Source organism: Taeniopygia guttata, chromosome 8 (genome assembly GCF_048771995.1).
Source record: "Taeniopygia guttata chromosome 8, bTaeGut7.mat, whole genome shotgun sequence".
Taxonomy (NCBI): domain Eukaryota; kingdom Metazoa; phylum Chordata; class Aves; order Passeriformes; family Estrildidae; genus Taeniopygia; species Taeniopygia guttata.
Genome location: NC_133033.1, coordinates 5,123,183 through 5,141,496, shown reverse-complemented (window position 1 = coordinate 5,141,496; position 18,314 = coordinate 5,123,183). Strand labels below are relative to the sequence as shown.

The 18,314-nt window shown below is 43.2% G+C and overlaps 1 protein-coding gene across 5 annotated transcripts in view; it reads right to left on the bottom strand.

The window, feature by feature from the left end:
• The window catches only part of GLIS1 (GLIS family zinc finger 1), a 180,850-nt gene that overhangs the window by 15,150 nt on the left and 147,386 nt on the right, over positions 1 to 18,314 (bottom strand). For 4 of the 5 annotated variants that reach the window (XM_072932616.1, XM_032749852.3, XM_072932617.1 and 1 more), the window contains 3 exons: positions 16,985 to 17,095; positions 13,998 to 14,130; positions 8,654 to 8,804 (listed from right to left, as the gene is read on the bottom strand). In XM_072932616.1, coding sequence (XP_072788717.1) covers positions 8,654 to 8,804; positions 13,998 to 14,130; positions 16,985 to 17,095 — 395 coding nt within the window. The remainder of the gene's footprint in view (positions 1 to 8,653; positions 8,805 to 13,997; positions 14,131 to 16,984; positions 17,096 to 18,314) is intronic. The other variant, XM_030278747.4, reaches the window with a different exon arrangement.

Below are 18,314 nucleotides of genomic sequence, written 5' to 3'. Positions count from 1 at the left end.
TCGTCTGTGGCACTGTGCACATTTCTGCACCAGCACTGCCTGAAAATGCCCAGCTCCACAGCCCTGACCACAGGAACTCCTGCAGTCAGGTGGGATTCTACCCACAAAGAATCATGAAACCAAGTGGCAGTCAAGGACAACAAACCGGTTCCTCAGCTCTACTGGAAAGCATTTGTCACTCACATCAATGGGAATACTCAGAAATCTTGGGCCTAACAGAAGTACTTTTTAAAAGGGAAAAATTAAATGTCAAAACATAGATAAGATTGATCCCTTGTCTCACTTTCTAAGTGCACACCCTAGGGATCTCAAACAGAAATCCCACTAAAACTTTTAATGAACTTTCTTGTGATCATACTTCAACAATAAATTTTGGATGGTGGAAGTTTATATTAAATTGTAAGTAAGGCCTGTGAGAGGGAACTAACTACCTGTGTATGCCATGAGCTAGCAGTGACCTACAGAAAACACATCTAAAGGCTGCAAGTACCAGGACTTTGCTTTAGAATTATTGATCCTGTCTTGCACTCAGCCTCCCCAAGCAGGCAGAGATGTTTAAGGATCTCTGTCTTCTCCCAAAGCACACCAAATGTCCTGTTCCAATATCAGTGCAACATAAAGAACAAAATAAATAAATACAGATGGACATGGATTGTTCTGATATTTCCGTCACAATGTCTGGATAGGTGTTTTCTATATATCCACAGTGCTTAGTCTGAGGAAGAAATAGATTACCCCTCTGCTTTAGTCTTTGTTCAATACCAGTTCCAGGAATAATTAACAGAATAAGAAATTATAAAGCTTCTTTCAAGATCAGAGAGTTTGACTAGATCTTGACTGCCAAACACTACATACAGTATACTTAGTAAATACTGAGTGGAACTGAAAATTAAAAAATAATAAAAATTAATTAAAAATAAGATTTTTGAATTATAAATAGGAATGAAATATAACTGCAAATGGAAATACGTAAGACAGGGATGTTTCCAATATGAAAACTGTCTGGATTTGTTTTTTTTTTAATGGTGTGATGGCTTGATTTGCAGATTCCTCAGCTAGACAAAGAACCTCAACCCATATCCCATTGAGTTCAGTGGAAACGGGACCAAATCCAGGCTGAAAAAAATCTGTCCTTTATGTCAAATCATTTTTTGTATATTTTGGGTTGTAAGACCGTTCTGTAACAGTTCCATGCACAGCAGTACTGCCAGATCGAACAGTCGTGACTTTTGAGAGTCATGATTTAACTCAGCTTAACATGAACAAAAATAGCAAATAAAGCACCAGAGTAAAAAGCACAAACCAAAGCAGCTCCACATTTTATCTGAAGTGCAGCACTGTAGCCATTTACAGGAACTGAGAATTTCCATAGGATGAGGTTCTCCCATAAAACCCAGCACACCAACCAGTTCATTCATAAAATCTCTCCCCCAAGCATCAGTCACTGATACTGTGAGAAAGTCCAATTCAGTTCCAGGACCAGGAGATTATTTTTTTTTAATGGGAAAAAAAGTTAACACGGATTTTCATCTCTTCCCTTAATATTAAAAATGATGTGTAAAGCTCTGCTAATCAGGTCCCTGGATAGAGCCCAATCTCTGGCCACGTGTTTCTGTTCTGGGTCTTGCCCTACGGGAATTTCTGTCAGCACATGCTCAGGAAACAGTTACACTGTTCACTCTTTTGGACTTTTCTGTAAGACAGACTCTATCTGAAGTTTGGTGAACCTTTGCACTAATCACTGCCAGGTGCCTCTGGCTACGTTTCTGGAATGCAAGGAATCTTTTCCTTCTCTCCCTCTTTCTTCCTTTCTCCTCTTCCCCCTCCCTCTCCCTGATATTTAATAAATCCTTCAAGACAGATCACCTTGCTGGGCATCACTGCATTTCTTACCTTTTCCTATAAACAATGAGCCCCCAAGTCCCAGGGCTGTGACACAGGGCTGTGACACAGGGCTGTGACTCCAGGCACCACAAGGTACTCCAAGGTACAACACCGTGTCTCAGTTTTCCCAGGAGCATGGCCAGAGGCTCTATCCCCGCTCTGCTGCAGCCTGTGACACACCTGCTGTGACATCCTGAAGTACTGAGAGGCAATGGCAGTCTTCTTCTGGCTTTTAGACAAATACAAAATACTAACTTCCACTAAAAATGCTGCCTTGGATTACCTGGATCCAGTTCTGCACCTTCACTCATCCACACTCTGAGCCAAGTTCACAAGTGAAGGAGCTGCTCAGCTCTAAGGAGTAAGAGGGGCTTCATAAATATTATGGTGAACAGGATCCACAGGAACTTTCATGTGACTGAAGAGTCACAGGTCATTTAATTGCTTTAGAGTATTTTTAGTGATACCAATAACAGTGATACAAAAGCAATTTCATGTTCAGAATCACAAAGGAGCCCTAAGAGTCCTCTCCTGGTATACTCAGGGGTTTTCTGTGTGGGGCTGCTCTTGGGCCCAGGGGGCCCCCCTGAAATACTGAAACACTCCCTGTCTGCTCTAAGAAAGACATGTGCACGTCTGAGTGGGGCATAGAACATAACTCAGTGTTTGTCACACATTTCATCATCTACACAAGCTCACAAAACTACACAAACATACTTATTTTGTGTCAAGTGAGTATCTCTACAGTTGTTCTGACCTGACACGTGCAATTGTTGCAGAGCAGTTCCTCACAGGGATCATTACGGGAACTACGCCACTCCAAAGGATATTTCTATTTGTATGGGTTTGTTTAATAACCTCTGAAATGAAGCTGATGAATTGCTTCAGTGGAAGTCACTACATGAGGGAGATTTGAAAAATTATTCTAGCTTACAATCTAGCAAGAGAAGGTATTTTGAAGTGAAAGAAAAGCCTTACTAATATGGTCAAAGAAATATAAAAACATATTTAAATAAAGAGCAGTGCCTTATGTTCAAGTGATTGCCAGGAAGTCAATTACAAAGACATGTAATCAAACACAGAGACTGTCTACTCCAGATTATCTGGCATACGCTGCATGCTTGACTGATCTATCTTATTTCAGTCATTTAAGGTCATTATTCTCTGGCAAACAGACAGCAAGATCCTTCCAAGTGGGTTCTGTACAGGTACTGATGTCTGCTGTCTTCAGGTTTGTAGAACACACTACCTAGTAAGTGGGAGATGTTAAAATAGCTTCATTACTTGTTACACCATGATAAACTCCTGTGTTTGGTGTATATGGTTTGCATCATCAAACTGCAGCAGTTTTGCTTTAAACAAAACAAAATTTGGACAAAAAGAGAAAAAAAAAGCTTTACAGATGTTAAGTGTAAATTTAACTACAGATAAATCCAGTAATGGTTAAAATCATTAATGTAATGCAGAAGAGCTCTGGCTGAATTAATCTTAAAAGTTTTCTGAGTTACTCTGACCATCTCCTTTAACCTCCCACCTTCTCCTGTAACTGTCTGATTTCTCACTCAGTTTTCCTTACAGTGTCTCCTCTGGACAGGCACCTCAGCCCTTACTTTGAGAGGCACTGGTGGAGGCTCTCAGGATCCTGAGTGTCAGTCCAGCCCTCTCAGAAACTCGAATGAAACACTTGCCCACCTATTTCTGCTGATGGACAAACAATATTTACCCCAGGATCCAGCACCAGGTTATCCTTAAGCATGTAACTGTTGAAGTAAGCCTATGCTAATGCTAATTTTGCTTTAAGGGGAGGGGGGAGCCTGTATAAGCCTATCTGGACATGATTATGAATGAATTCTGATCACATTTTCTACAATGAGATAAATGACTTGGGATTTGAAAGCAGATGCTTTTAATTACTGATTTTCTTTGTTTGGTGGGGCCCAGTGCAGCACCTGTACATTGTTCTTTCTGGACAGATGTACTGATGCCCCTTTTGCGTGCTCAGATCCATAACACTGAGATAAATGATGAAGGGTTCTTGGCTTCCTCCATTGAAAATGTTTTCAGCTGTCAGAGATATCTGTTTCTTGTTACTGGTTTTAGTGCTTTTGAAGGGAAGACTAAACCACTGACTTGTGTATTGGGTTATAAATGAAGAGTATTCTCCAATGGAATCCACAGAGAATGAGGGATGGATCTCCTTGGTCTGTTAGAAAAGCTGTGCAGGTATTTAGTTTTCCAAAGTACTTCTAGAGAGTAAAAGTTTCTTTCCTACAAAGATCCTAACAGCATGGCAATTCCTAGTCCACTGATTTATATGAGCTCACAAACTTAATTTAAAAGATTAATCAACAAACAAGGTTAGTAAGAATCAGATGTAAGTGGCTAAGACACCTAATTGTCTCTTAAAGTAATGAGAATTAGGAGCACAAATGTGTTTTTCTACCTGGCCGGAATCCTGGCAGCTCAAGGAGACAGCGCAGGAAAGAATCTCCCCCATGTAACTGACAAGATTTTATCCTGCATATTTAGTTTCAAGCTTAAAAATATCAAGGATTTCAAATCTGGTGCTCCCTGGTAGAGCAGAAGGGAGGCTCTGTGTACCTCGTGTAACTTCAAGTAACAGAAGTGAAGGACTAAGGTTTTAACAGAGAACTCTTTGGACTGAAGTATTCCTGTGGTATTTGAAATAACAGGTGCTAAGAAGCAAGCAAACAAAAACTCTGATGTTTAAGCGCCCTGATTAAAATGTCTCTTTTCACTTGATAGATCTTAAATCCTGTTTCTTGAGATTTTCTGTGGGGGTCAGTGTCACTTCAGGGGGGTCTGGCCCCTGGTTTGAGATGGCTGCAGTTGGCTGGGGAGAAGTCCAGGCAAAGGGAGTTGTGTGAGCTCTAACCTTGCTTAGAGCTAATCCTTTATATTAAAGGCTCGCCAGATTTGGCTCAGAGTCCTCATCAATCACCACCTCTGCACATCACAGATGTCTTAATCCTACTACTTCTTCATTTACTGGTGTGTTTACAGAGCAGAAACAACCTAAATTACCACAGGAATATTAAAAATTGGTTTCACCTTCCTTTTCCTTGGAGACACATCACCCTCCCAATCAAGTCATTATTTGTCAGTGCCCCAGCTCCTGTTGGGAACAGAAGTGCTGTTTGTCACAGCAGCACAAATGACAGAGCCCCAGTCACACACAGGGATCGTGTTCAGGTCCTACAAAGTGACCTTGTTGGGCCACTGCACTAAGTTGGTGCAAATCCCAAACTTGGTGCCACCACTCAAAGTCACTTAACTTCAATCAGATCAGTTTCATTAAAGCTGATAATTTATCACACCAAATATTCTAAATTGCAATTTACAGAGATTGTCTACAAATGAAGCTAAGTACATTTTTAGATGACTTGGATAATAACAGCTAAAAAAATAGTAGAAAGCAAGCCAAGTGCAACATTCACCCAAGATTTAATAATAAAAGCTGGTTTTCTGTCCTCACTCTGCTACAAATCAAAATAGACTATTTTTGCAATGGGCAAAATGAAACCCAGTTTGACATTATACATGGCAAATGCTACAAGAAATGCTAAAATAAACCCTTGCTACCTGAAATAAAAAATAAATATACATTTTAATCTGGATCATGCCAAGCCCACTTTCTGCATGCTGAAGTATTTCTCAGCCAACCACTTTTAGCTAAATTAATATCAATATGAGTAGATTTTTTAGTGTAGCATACACTTCATTCCAGAATTTGAAAAAATGTGCTCCATATTGAATAAAGCCAGTATAAATACATTCGGTAATGAGGTCAGATTTTGTTAGAACATTTTCAAGTGAATTAGATAATTTTGTCAAACTATTTAAATGTCTCAGCAAACCATTTGGGAAAATTGACTGCTGCACTTGGTATTGACTTTGGCAAAGGACAGTGTAGCATAGGGCTTTTTTTGTTAAAAAAAAAGAAAAAGCCTTTAAATCAAATTCTGAATCTCATGTCAAACTTGAGTAGACTATTTGTACTCTGCCTCATGTAGTTTTTGGCATCTCGCACATTTGATGACTCAGTAATTAGATTTCTTGATAGTAATCACTTGGTTCCTGCCACAGACTGCACGATGTGATCCAGCCTTGTCATGGTCCCGATCCCAGAGCAGGAATTCTCTGTGTTTGCTCAAACCCAGATGCTGAGACAGCTGACAATCGAGGCCAAATGCTCTGTGTGTGCCAGAGAGCTGCAGCAGTGCCATGCAGGGAGGCAGGGGGAGGGTTCCCTTCTCACTGCAAACCTCGGGTACCTTCCAGGAGGGGTGGCACTGCCACGAGCTGGCCAGGGGGGAACAGCCCTGGAATCCAGGGGCTCCCAGCATGTGAGTGCTAAGTGATTTTGTCCAGTTAAATGGATGGATGCTTTAAAGAAAACTGTGCTAAATGAAACTCAAGGACTATTAATTAGTTCACACAAAGTTTCTGCACTTGCAATTAAGATGTCAGGTACGGGCTGCATTTCAGCAGTCATGAATAATGTAAGCATAAAGATTTAAATACAGCGGAAGGATCTTGGACTGGGAATGACAGCACTGAATGAAGATTATTTTGAGTTTAGAAAATGGTATTTGAGATGCTGAAAAATTCCAAGTAACTATGTCATGAAACTGGATGCCCTGTTTTAAAATAACTATTCAGAAATACATTCCAGTCTTCATTCCCTGACGTTTGGCTCATGGTTAGGAATCTGTTATCTCACTCCCACATTTTGTCACAAGATATTTGGGCAAAGACTTTACTTAGGTGCATGAACACTGAGATAAGAAATCAGCACTGCTGTCTCCTCTGAGAAAGAATCTGCACTGCACTGAAGCTGGAATTGGCAGAGACAATTCTGATGGAAACTCTGGTGTGTCTGTAGCAGGAGCTCAGTGAGAGGCTCAGCTCACTGACCACGCTGCTCCTGCTGGAAGGGAAGTGCTGTGCTCTGGAATGGAGACACCAGGGGCAGGAATGAGAATTCACCTGGGACCTCCCGACGCCTCAAACTGGAAACTTGTCTGTTGCCCTCGCCCTGCTCAGGCCTTTGCTTTCATTTCTTATTAGCAGCACCAGGACACAAAGTGCCTCAGAAACAAATCCACCTTCCCGACAGCCTGCTAAACCCTTCCCATACTATATCCTTACTGTATTTCAATTCTTGGTTGGGATTTTTTGCCTTAACTCCAAGAGGAAACAGCTGAGCAGCACATGAGAGCAGTCACAGAGAGGGATCCCACTCCAACAGGCTCAGGCAGTCCCATTCTGCAGGGAAGAACAGCTCATGGATAACCTTCACTTTGGAATGTCTGTCTCCATTCCTACTTGATCTACTGCCTTCTCTACTACAGAAAACTTCCTATTTAGCTGGAGAAATTTCCAGTGCCTCCTGTTGGCCACGACTCTGCCATGGGAATGAGTCTGCCAACAGGAAATACAAGGTTGGGAATGTGGCAGGGCAGGGAAGGAGAAGGGCTGGGCACAGGTATTTTATGGGACAAGGACAGGATAAGTCTATCCATCATACTGGGAGAGGGACACTGGTACTGCTACCGGCTGAGGTCAGAAGAGAAGGCTGAAGGAGCAGAGGGTAAAGAAGCTCAGCTTGCTGCAGAACTCATTCCCCAGTTAGGAAAATAAGAAGGACTAGTTTGCTCCTAATTTAATTTCCTCAATCAGATTGTTCTCCAACCACCCCAGGTGTAAATTTCCTTACCACACCTCTTCCATGCCACACACAAACTGCCTTCTGCCCTTAATGCTTAAAATCTTTCTGGGCTTTTCTTACGCCATATAAAAGGGAAAGGTCAGTCACTGGACTAGGATGGGAAAACTCTACATTTAATTGCTGTATTTGCTAAAGGACACCAACATGTTTCTAGGGAAAGAAAATGCTTTAATCTCTCTGCATCCTAAATTCCTGTTGGTAAAGCCAAATCAGAGTCCTTTCCCCATCCAAAGTGCTGGGAAGTAAAACTGTAAGTATGAATTTGAATTTGCATGAGGCCAGGCACCAAAGAAAACTGAGTAAAAAGGTTAGAGCAGTTTTGTGGCCTGCAGAGATTCTTTACTGTTGAGATGGTATGAGAGCCTTGACACAGAGTGCTTTAGAAGTATCACACCCTGTAGCCATGCAATTGTGTCTGTGCTGTAGCAGTGCAATCCATACAGTCAGTGGGATTAAACACTCTTCCCTGACTAGGATCTGGCCTGCTGCAGAGAGGTGCATTGCAGAAAACCTTATCAGAGAGCAAGGAAGTGAGAAAGCCTGTGGCTCTGACACTGAGTGAGCCTTACTGAGGCAAACACAGCCTGATTCCTGAGTGAGTCACAGTTCGGGTTTTACCCTCTGAGAGGTTTCTCATGTTAGCTGAGAAAAATTCTCTGTGCTTATCCAAACCTATGACAAGTGATCCAGCAAGAACTAAAAAACAAAATTAAAATCTAAATGTAACTGTGTGCTATGAAGAAAAAAATCCCATTGTGTTTTGTCAAAGAGAAGGACAAGGCCCTGAACAACTTGATAACAATGTCCACGTTTGCCCTGCTTTGCACAGGGCATGGATGACATGACCTTCTGAGGTCCCTTGAAAACTAAATTATTCCATGATTCTAAAACAAACAAAATTGCTTTGTTTGGGCCAGTGTTTTCTTTTGAACAGCATCCATGCAAAGTAAAACAAACAATTCATCATCCATTATCATACCAGACCGAGGCCCAGCACGTTTCACATCACACACATACCCATCCCTGGCACTCTCCAGCGGCGACTGGTGCTGATGTGGGCTGGACAGGGCGGAGTCGAGGGGAAGGTGCCTTGAAGGAATGTCATGAGGAGGTGGAAGCACAGCTGGGGAGGGGCCGTTGTGGCTGGTGCTGGATCCACTGTACATGCCTGGGAACACACAGCAGTTGGCAAAAAACAAAAACAAAAACAAAAAAAACCAAGGTAGCATCAATAAGAGCTGCAGAGTCTCCAACTCTTTCCCTATCCCACACCCAACCCCAAGCCACAGCCCCACAGCTCAGCCCCTGTGTGTCAGTGAATACCCCTGTGCCTGAGCAGCACTCACAGATGTGCCATGGTCCATGTGGGTGTCTCCTCTCTGACCCTCCCAGGTGTTCCTGGACTCTACAGAGCTGCAGAACCCTCCTGACAGCCATGAGGGCTTGGTGGGACTCCCACCCTGCCTTTCCCATAGATGTGAGAGAGAACCTGCAGTGCTCAGGGGATGGAGCTCACACAGCAAGACAGACCATGGTACCCTGGGGTTTTGCTGTTCATTTCAAATTCTGTAATTTGACTTTCCATTACTAAGCTGCTGGACATCCCAGACCATTTACAAATATCACATATTGATACAAAGGAAACCCAAATAAATTAAATGCAAAGAGGAACAAGAATTTTTTAATGAGATCATGAAAACAGGTTTACTAGTACAGAATTAATGAAAGAGTGTGGATGTACCATTTATGAGGACTCTCCTCTACCATGGCAGCAAGTCACCAATAGCCAAGTACCTACCATGCCCTCAAGCACATCCTTTGTTGAGGAAGCTTTGTCCAGGGCTCTTGGATGAAGATGCTGGAATTAAGTTTTTTTGGAGTTAAGTTTTTTTCTCCCTTCTGAAAAGTCACCATGCACTAAGACAAGCATTGCCTGCAGGGCTCTCACACTGACTTCTGGAGTGAAGGCTGCGCTGAGGGCAGATCTCTGTGGTGACAGACATCACAGGACTGCAAGCATGGAGTGTGCAAAAGCCACCTTATGGCAGGGGATAGGGCTGGCTCCTTGTCATGTTGCTCTGGGAAGAGTTTAGTACTTGTCCTTCTCTTCCTAGTTTTTCTGCCTTTCTCATCTTCAAGTTTTGCCCACAACACATCTGCCACAGTGCTGCCCCACCCTCCCGGGAATGTGCACATGGATGAGGACCAGAACTGCCACTCACACTGTGACCTGAAGGCTGTGAGCAGCAGGTGAGGTCCACCAGCTCCCAGTGTCCAGCTCTAGAGCACAGAGACCCCACACTCTGGGCCTGTCTTTGCCATCTCTCCTCCTGTACCATTCATCTGTTCTTTCCCACTCAGTGCTGCAGAGCTGCACATCCAGGACAGAGCCATGTGCCAGCTGTGCTCGGCCCTGTCCCCTGTCACTGGCAGGGCTCTGGACTGCACCCCTCCCAACCCCTCCCAGTGACACGGAACAAGCAGAAGGCAACATGAAAATCCAGAGCTGTGGGGATTGTGTGACACCCTTGGGATGAATAAGCAACATCTGAATGTCAGCATCTGTTTCTGTGTGTGACTGAAGAGCAGAACCACCGAGGCAAGATTCCAGCCACCTTTTTCAGAGGCTTCTGATGAGTCAAAAACCCCTCATGAACAATGAGTCCTCAGCTGCTGACAGATCTAAAGCAACAAAACTGAACCACATCATCTCTGTCTCCAGCTAGACAGAACATTTGTCAACCAGCCCATGAAAGCAACTTGCTTTCTGCACTGCACACCAGACAGAAGAGGCTTTAAGAAATCAGATGTTCCCAGGTGATGCGAGGATTTATTTGTCAAAGCTTCTTCTGGTAACAGTAAGTCAGTAGCAAGGATGCTGCATTGTGGAAATGCTTTTCCACTGGTGGCTTCAGTCCATTTCATAATACAACAGTTTCCATTTCCCTCAGATCCTCACTTTTCATACATTCATTGTCAGGCTTGAAAGATGAGCCAAATTTGACCTGGACTGTTCAATGTCACTTTGCACTTCAGCTCTAATTCCCACACCACCAGTTCAGGTATATTGACAGCACAGCCTGGAGGAAACTGCAGAACCTAAACCAAGCTGTTCATGATCTAAGGCTCCCACACTGCTGGCCCAGCAGTGACTTGTGCAAAAAGCTCAGAAGCCCTAAAGACAGGTCATCTTAGCAGTGTGGTGACCAGCAAACCCACTCCATGCTTTATCTTTCAATCCCACCCCTGAACAGTTCGTGCATGCTGAGGATGTCTCTCTTCTGGCCTGTTCCTTCAGGTGATGAGAAAGACAAGAGCAGCTGAGTACCTACAATCAGAATAACCCTCTAGAGGAGCAAGAAAATGTTTAAAAACCACCCCACAACTCTGTATGGGCAGCAGCCCCTACATGATCCCTGCACTCAAACTGACCACATCAGAAAACCAAATGGACCCAGAATCCCTGTTGGCTCTGGTTTCTGCCACCCCAACCACTCTGCAGAGGAATTTACCCATCTGTGGAACTGCTGGGGTGGGCACCCAGTGCTCACTGCTGGGCTTGAAGAGTTTCTAGCTGGGGAAATCCTCTCCCAGATCTGTCTTTTGACGTCCTGATCACACTTCCTCAGGGAAAAGGCCCCTGCTTGGACCTCTGCACTGAGGGTGGGTGAAACACACAGCACAGGGTTTGTTATCAGTGAGCTCCCCTGTCCCTTCATCTCTGTGCAGCACCACTCACACCCGGTCTGGCATGTGGTGTCCCTTGTCTCCACATCTCCCCGAGCCATCCACACCACACCCTGTGCTGCCTCACCCCTGTTCCCTCCCCACAGATGAACAAGTCAAAGGGGGGAAGAGCAGTTGCTAATCCAGTCTCAGGATAGTTTTCAGTACTTCCAAAATTTCTTTTCTTTTACAGCACTGAGCAGTAATATTCTGTGTACCTGAAGTCACCCAGAAGCCTTTGGAGCTGCTGTGAATGACTCCTGCAAGTGCAGCCCACGCCAGGCCTGTGCACCTTGGTCCTCCTCACACACACTGACCATCTCAGCTTGTAAATAGAAGTCATCAATAAATATTTTAAACGGCTTGGCCTTTAACCTTAACATCTGTGGCCAAAACAGTGCTCTGAGCATCTGTGACCAGCAGCCCTTTCCCCCTCAGCTTTATGCTGAGAGCAGGCAAACAGTAATAAAACCCAGAGAAAATGCCTGAGTGGGACCAGAGTGATACAAGCTCTTGTCCACAGGCAGAATTAATGTGTGCAGCCATGATGCATCTTACTTAGGAGGAGGGGAAAAGGAGGAAGATTTCAACAAACAATGGGTTCCTCTGACTGTAGAAACATTCCTCTGCTCACTGTCTTACCTACTTTGAAGTCAGACACAAGGGATGGGGCCTTTTTTAATATTTCAGTTTTTTTCTGTGATGGGCTTTCATCCCTGACATATTTAAAATGTGCTTTAACTTGGAGAAAGACAAAACTGAAATTCTCCAGGAATCCAAGTGATCCCTAAAGCCCAGAGCTCTGCACATTAATAATGTGGTTTCTTTGAAAAAAATAACACAAAAACCAAACTCAAAAGCCCAAACCATGAATGTTTTCATATTTCAAGTGGAATATGAGGACATCATACACTATATTTATCCATGTATAGCCTACAGACAGAATTATAGCTGATTTCTCAAAAAATATTACCTCAACTTATTTGAAAGAGCAAATGTGCAATCACTGCAGACTATAGGTGGCAGCAGGAATGTCTTTATGCTTTCATTCTGTAAGGATCTGCACTTTGGTTTATATGCCCTAAATAATGACAGAGGAACAGTTTTGTCTGTGGGTTGTACTGCACATAGGATGAAGCAACTTCTGTGTCACTTCAAGACAGTCTTTCAAATCTTGATTTATTTTTCCCTGGCACTTGTTCATACTGTGCATTGATGGGGTCTCATATGGAGTGACCTGATGGAAGTATCAGGGAAGATTTACAGTTTTTTTGCAACATCCTGGTGATGGATTGATATAATCAGCACAGAAATCGTATCAGACAAAGCCAGAGTTACAGACATATAAAATCCTTCATTTCACAAGAGATTCTCTGAAATGACACTGAGAGGTTAGGGATGTTTATCTGTGAGCTAATAACTCTTTTCCTGTTTTATTGTTGTCACTTGAAATCTGAGGCTGTTTCTGAGGTTCTGAAGTGCAGCCTGTTCTGAGGAAAATGTCACTGCTCTTTCCTGCCCTGCCTGGAAGGGGGAGGCCAAGCCACGCTCCTGCTACACGGGACTGTCACAGGGACAGCACAGGCCACTGCTCCCCTCCCAGGCCTTATTCAGAGCAGGTGGCACAGGCAGAGACTGGAAATTAACCCCAAATCCCTCCAGCTTACTCCGAGTTTTCAGGAGCCACATGTAAGCCCTGAGTGCAGACTCCCAGGGAAAGTACATCAGAATGATGGGGTATTTCCCTTCCTACTCCATTCTGTTCACCAGTGACATTCCAACATTTTAATGCAACTTGAACTAGATAGAGAAGGAGATGTTAAGTAAAATGCATTTTTTGTTTTGAAGATTTGGACTAATCAAAAAAACATAGAAGATTCTTGCAGAAGGCAGATTACAATTATACTCCTGGCTTTTGGGAGTACCTCTCCATGCTGCCTTAACACAGAACCTCAAAATGTACATCCCTGATTCAGGATTCTTTGCTGGGGTTCAAAAACTGTGAATCTGGATCTTATTTCCCACATAAGAGAATGCAAGTCTCTTTTTCTTTTCCTATAAAATGTATAGAAATGTCTAAATTCCCTGCAAAGGACCAACTCTTGTTCAAACCACAAGAATGAATGAAAATACAGAAAGAAAGATTAAACACTAGAAAATATTATTAGAAGAAGGTTTGACATTTCAAATTCAAGTTTTCTCCCATAGATGTATTACCATATTTTTTGTTAAGATCCAGAGTGCATCACAACCCTCAGCCTCCTCAGCTTTCCTGCAGCTCCTGAAGAAAAATCTCCTGGTGGGAGTCAATGCCAGAGCATCCACCTGGACTTACAGCTCCTGCACCTGCACTCAGCCCAGGCCAAGACCACTTTGAAAGAATAAATGGATGGAGGCAGACTCTCAGCAGGGTTGCTGCCCCTTCACATGAAATTAACAGGCACTATTTCTCTGACTAATTCTGAAAAACCAAAAAAAGCAATACCTTAGTGAACAACACACATAATTATTTCATCTTATTTGTTGGTCTGGAGTTTCCATCACCTTCCAACCTTCCACAGTGACCAATGTTTTCTGGTTTGAATCCTCTGTTGTATGACATATTTAGCACCACACTTATTAGGAGTATTCTTACCTGTAATTAAATCATGAGGAGCTACAGATCTGCCACACTTCCCATCCAGGATGTGCTGTGAAGATGTGTGGAGCTGTTGGATAGCTAAGCATTCACTGAGTACATCTTGTTCAATATCAGTACAGGACTTTAGCTACAAGAGGAAGATAAAAGAAACATTGTGTTAAACAGTAAAATAAAATTATTTATAACTAACTTCATATATCTCCTTAAGGATTATCTATAGAAGGAAGAAATTGCATTCTTAGGAACTCGGTGTAATTAAGGATGTGTGTTGTAGTTGGTACTTGTAATTAGAGATGACTTTAGTTTTCTGAAGTGTTGAAGCTAAGTGTGCTAATCTTACATCAACAACCAGTTTGCTTCAAAAAATAATGTACCCTGTGTTCCTTCAAACCTTCCTGAGTAACTGAACTGCACATTTTCAGGCTTTCTGTAGTTTCTTGGATTCTGTGGCAAAAGGTTTGCATCACCCTGTAACTGTGACACTTGGAGAGACATTTGATAGGGGAAGAGAAGCGTTTGTGCTGATCAGATTAGAACTGGCAGAGCGAGGCGCTGTCGGTGATGGGGAAGAGGTACCACTCACGTGTCAGCTGTGCTCCATGGAAATTAAAGCTCTGGCAAAAGGGTCTGAAGCAAACTCTCAAAAACCACAATGTCGATCATATTAAAAACAGCAGGAGAGGAGAATTAAGAAAGAAAAGCATTTCTAATTCTCTTTCAAACATGCTGATGCTGCCAAGCTTTTGTCATAACAGAGTGATTGCATTACACAAATAGCCATCATATTCTGCAGCCATTAATAAATAGTTATTGTCCTTATGGGTACAGCCTCACATACCCATCTCCCCTGGGCTTGGGTATTCTAAATAAAGGGCCCAGGCAAACCTTCTCAGAATTCTGCTCTACAACCATTTGTGGGCTCGAGATAAACATCTGACATTTGGATCACAAGTGCATCTGCAGCCAATTAAACTACTACTAAATTAACAGCTAACTTTCTCCTGTTTTGTTTCTGTAGAGCCTTTCAGAACAACCAAATATCACCACTGCACTAATCCTCTAAGCCATGAACTAAGTGCTCAGGATTCCTTTGATACAAGTCTAAGCTCAAGCATTTTGTTTTGCATCAGAAATGGCACATTTTGGTAGCATATCTCAACCAAGACATGTTGGCAGAACAGCTTGTTAATTTTTCTTTCTTGGCTAGGTCATTTCCACTCAGAACTCTTGGGAAGTTGATACCAACAGACAACTGCCTTTGCTGAGTTATAACCAAAAACGAGCAAGTGAGTATAAACAGTCTTTTCCCTTTTTTCCTACCTCCGAAATCCAAAGTAGGCTGTTCAGTAACACTGGGATTTATTTAGTTGTGAAAGGTGTTGGGGTTTTTAAATATATGTAAGTGAAATACTTAGAGGAGGTTCTTGTTTCTTTATCAGCCAGGTTTGTTTTTATCCTTTTTAAGACAGCATGACCAAAAATCTCCTACTTTTTCAGTTGCCTTTTCATTTGAGGAAAAAAAGTCACAGGATCAAGTATTCATAAAGTTATCATGGATAAATGAGGCAGAAAATCTGAAGATGATTTCAAACCACTGGAGGAGTGCAGATTTAGACTGGTCTACCAAATAAGGTGTGGGAGGCAAGTTACTAACATTATTTAAGATAGATTTGGTAAGTCTATACGAGGCTGTGTACATGTACACAGGAAAATTCCTCAAGGCAGGAGATTAAGTGATATGAAACTCTGGATATTGATGTGTTGGGGCATCCAAGCAGCCTGAGTTTGCAGCTGCTGCTAACAGATTTGTCCTGGATTGATTCTGTGCTTCAGGAAGTCCTCTTCCTTGGAATAGGGAGCACAGTTGTTTTACACAATCTGCTGAGAATTTCATGTAAGAAACCTTCCTCTTACAAAGATCTTGCAATTGCAGAAGACTCTGGTGTCAGTCACCCTCTTTTTGTGGCAAGTTGCTGCTATGGCCTTCTGACTCTTACTCTCATTACACAGAATTAATTACATAGAATTAATCAATTACTGCCATGGCACTCTGACTCTTACTCTCATTACGAGCCAGAAGTTTAATCTAGGGAAGTGTTGGGAATTTTGTGACCTGCAGGACACACATGCAGAGCACATCCTGTGGAACCTTCTAAAGCTGAGAGCTGCAGGGAAACCACAGGGCCTGGTAATTCAAAACTGGAAAACTAGGCAGTGGCCAGGCTAGATAAAAGTTCTGAGTAGAGCAGATATGTGCAAAGACTTGAACATGAACACCTGGATGGTGCTGGGCCCGTGTGTCTCCCAGGCACAAAGCTCACCAAGCAATGAGTGATCCACGAGTATCTGACACAGCATGCAGAGCTCTGGCCACTGATGTGCTGGGAGCTGCTACTCAGACTGCACACATCTGGCAGAGAGAAGCGTTACAGGGAGAATTTGGGGACACACAGATGTCCTGGGAAAGGGGACAATACGTTCAAACTGCTGAAAACTCTACAAGAGGAGCAGCAGGAGGGAAGGGGGCATGGCTGATACAAGTACACCTCTCTATTCCACGTCCTCTTCTCCTACCTTTCCACTGTACCCTGGCTTAGTTTCATTTGTGTTTTAGATGATCTACCAACATGTACTTTAGTAACTATCATCAGTTAGTGCTGATTGCAGAGAATTGGTGCATGGACATTTTATGTGAATGACAGCACAATTTGGGCTTGTGCATAAAAGATGAACAGGAAAAAAAATGCTAGGATGGAAAGCATGGGGCAAACTGAAATTAGAAGGTGGCAGCCTTTGAAAGTACACATATATAAGGTGGTTTATTTAACAACAGTGATTAAAACCCAGGAAAATCAGCTCCATTAAAGTTTTCTTCTGTGATATTGCAGAGAAAGTGATCTGAAAAATCTGTGAATTAGAGGTGAATTAAAAATGACTGCCTTGAGGAGCTCTGGGGACGTGTCACTCCTTCCTGCTCTTACCTTCTTACGCACCTGCTGCTCTTTGGCCGAGTGAGCCTTGACGTGCTTGCGCAGGGAGCTGGGGTCGGTGTAGCGCTTGGAGCAGCCGGGAATCTGGCAGGCGTAGGGCTTCTGGGGACGGAGCAAAGGGCAAATGTCACACCCCTGTGCCCGCCCCAGCCAGCTGCAGGACGGGCACACACAGTGCCAAACCTGAGCTGTTCCCCCTCTTTGCTGCGCCCACGTTTGCTCTGTCTCGTCTGAGCTCACAACCAGGCACGATGCAAACAGAAGTGATTCTGCCCTCCACACTGGATATCGTTTACTGGGCTGAGCTAAATGCCAGTGAAGTAGAAATGAATGGGTTTTGAGAGCATTTTTTAATTCCCGAGCCTTTAAAGCAAACAAAATTACCATGGCATCACCCAGTACTAATTATAAAGACAGACATTCTGGTTTTGAGTTCTGATTTACATAAATTTTACAAGGATTGCTGGGCACCGGTGAGACCCCACCTCGAATCCTGGGCGCAGTTTTGGGCCCATCCCAACAAGAAAAGCATTGAGGGGCTGGAGCACGTCCAGAGAAGGGCAATGGAGTTGGGGAAGAGTCTGGAGAACAAGGAGTGGCTGAGGGAGCTGGGGGGGCTCAGCCTGCAGAAAAGGAGGCTCAGAAGGGACCTTCCCAGTGCCTGAAATCCTCACTGAATTCTTCTTGTGGCTATGCCTATTCCCAACAAATGGAACATTATCTCTGGGTTACAGAACAAACTCCAAATGAAGGTGCAACTGTCAAAATGAGCAAAGGCACTTTTTATTAAGTAACCACTGGCTTAAATGACAGCAAAATAGTGCTGCATGGCACAGCTCACAAAGCTTTAAAGTTGAATGGAACATTCTTTTGCGCTCTGTTTTCTGGCCTCATCTATCAACATTACCTCACCCTTCTCACTAGGACTAGCAAATCCTTTTGGTGTCTTCTCAAAGGTAGAAAACTCGTTTGCCATGACCTTGATGTCACATTCTTTAACCCCCTTAGTTTCAGAAGGAGGATGCACAGAAGGGAAAAAATCCCACCAGTTTTGTGAGAAGTGACTGTGAGGTCCTTTAAACCCAGTTGCTGTGCTCCTGGAGGAGTGCTGATGTGCCCTTTTTACCACAAGGACAGACAGGTTCCCTTTGTTCTGCACCTGCCTAGGAGAAGGACCTACTTCCAGATGATTTAGTAGGGATTCCATCAAACCAACATACACCAGTAAGTGAAATGATTTACAGATTCTTCTTTGGAGAAGATAAATGGTGGAGTGACCTACATTGAGAAGCTTTAAAACAATTCCAAATGTACTCAGTAA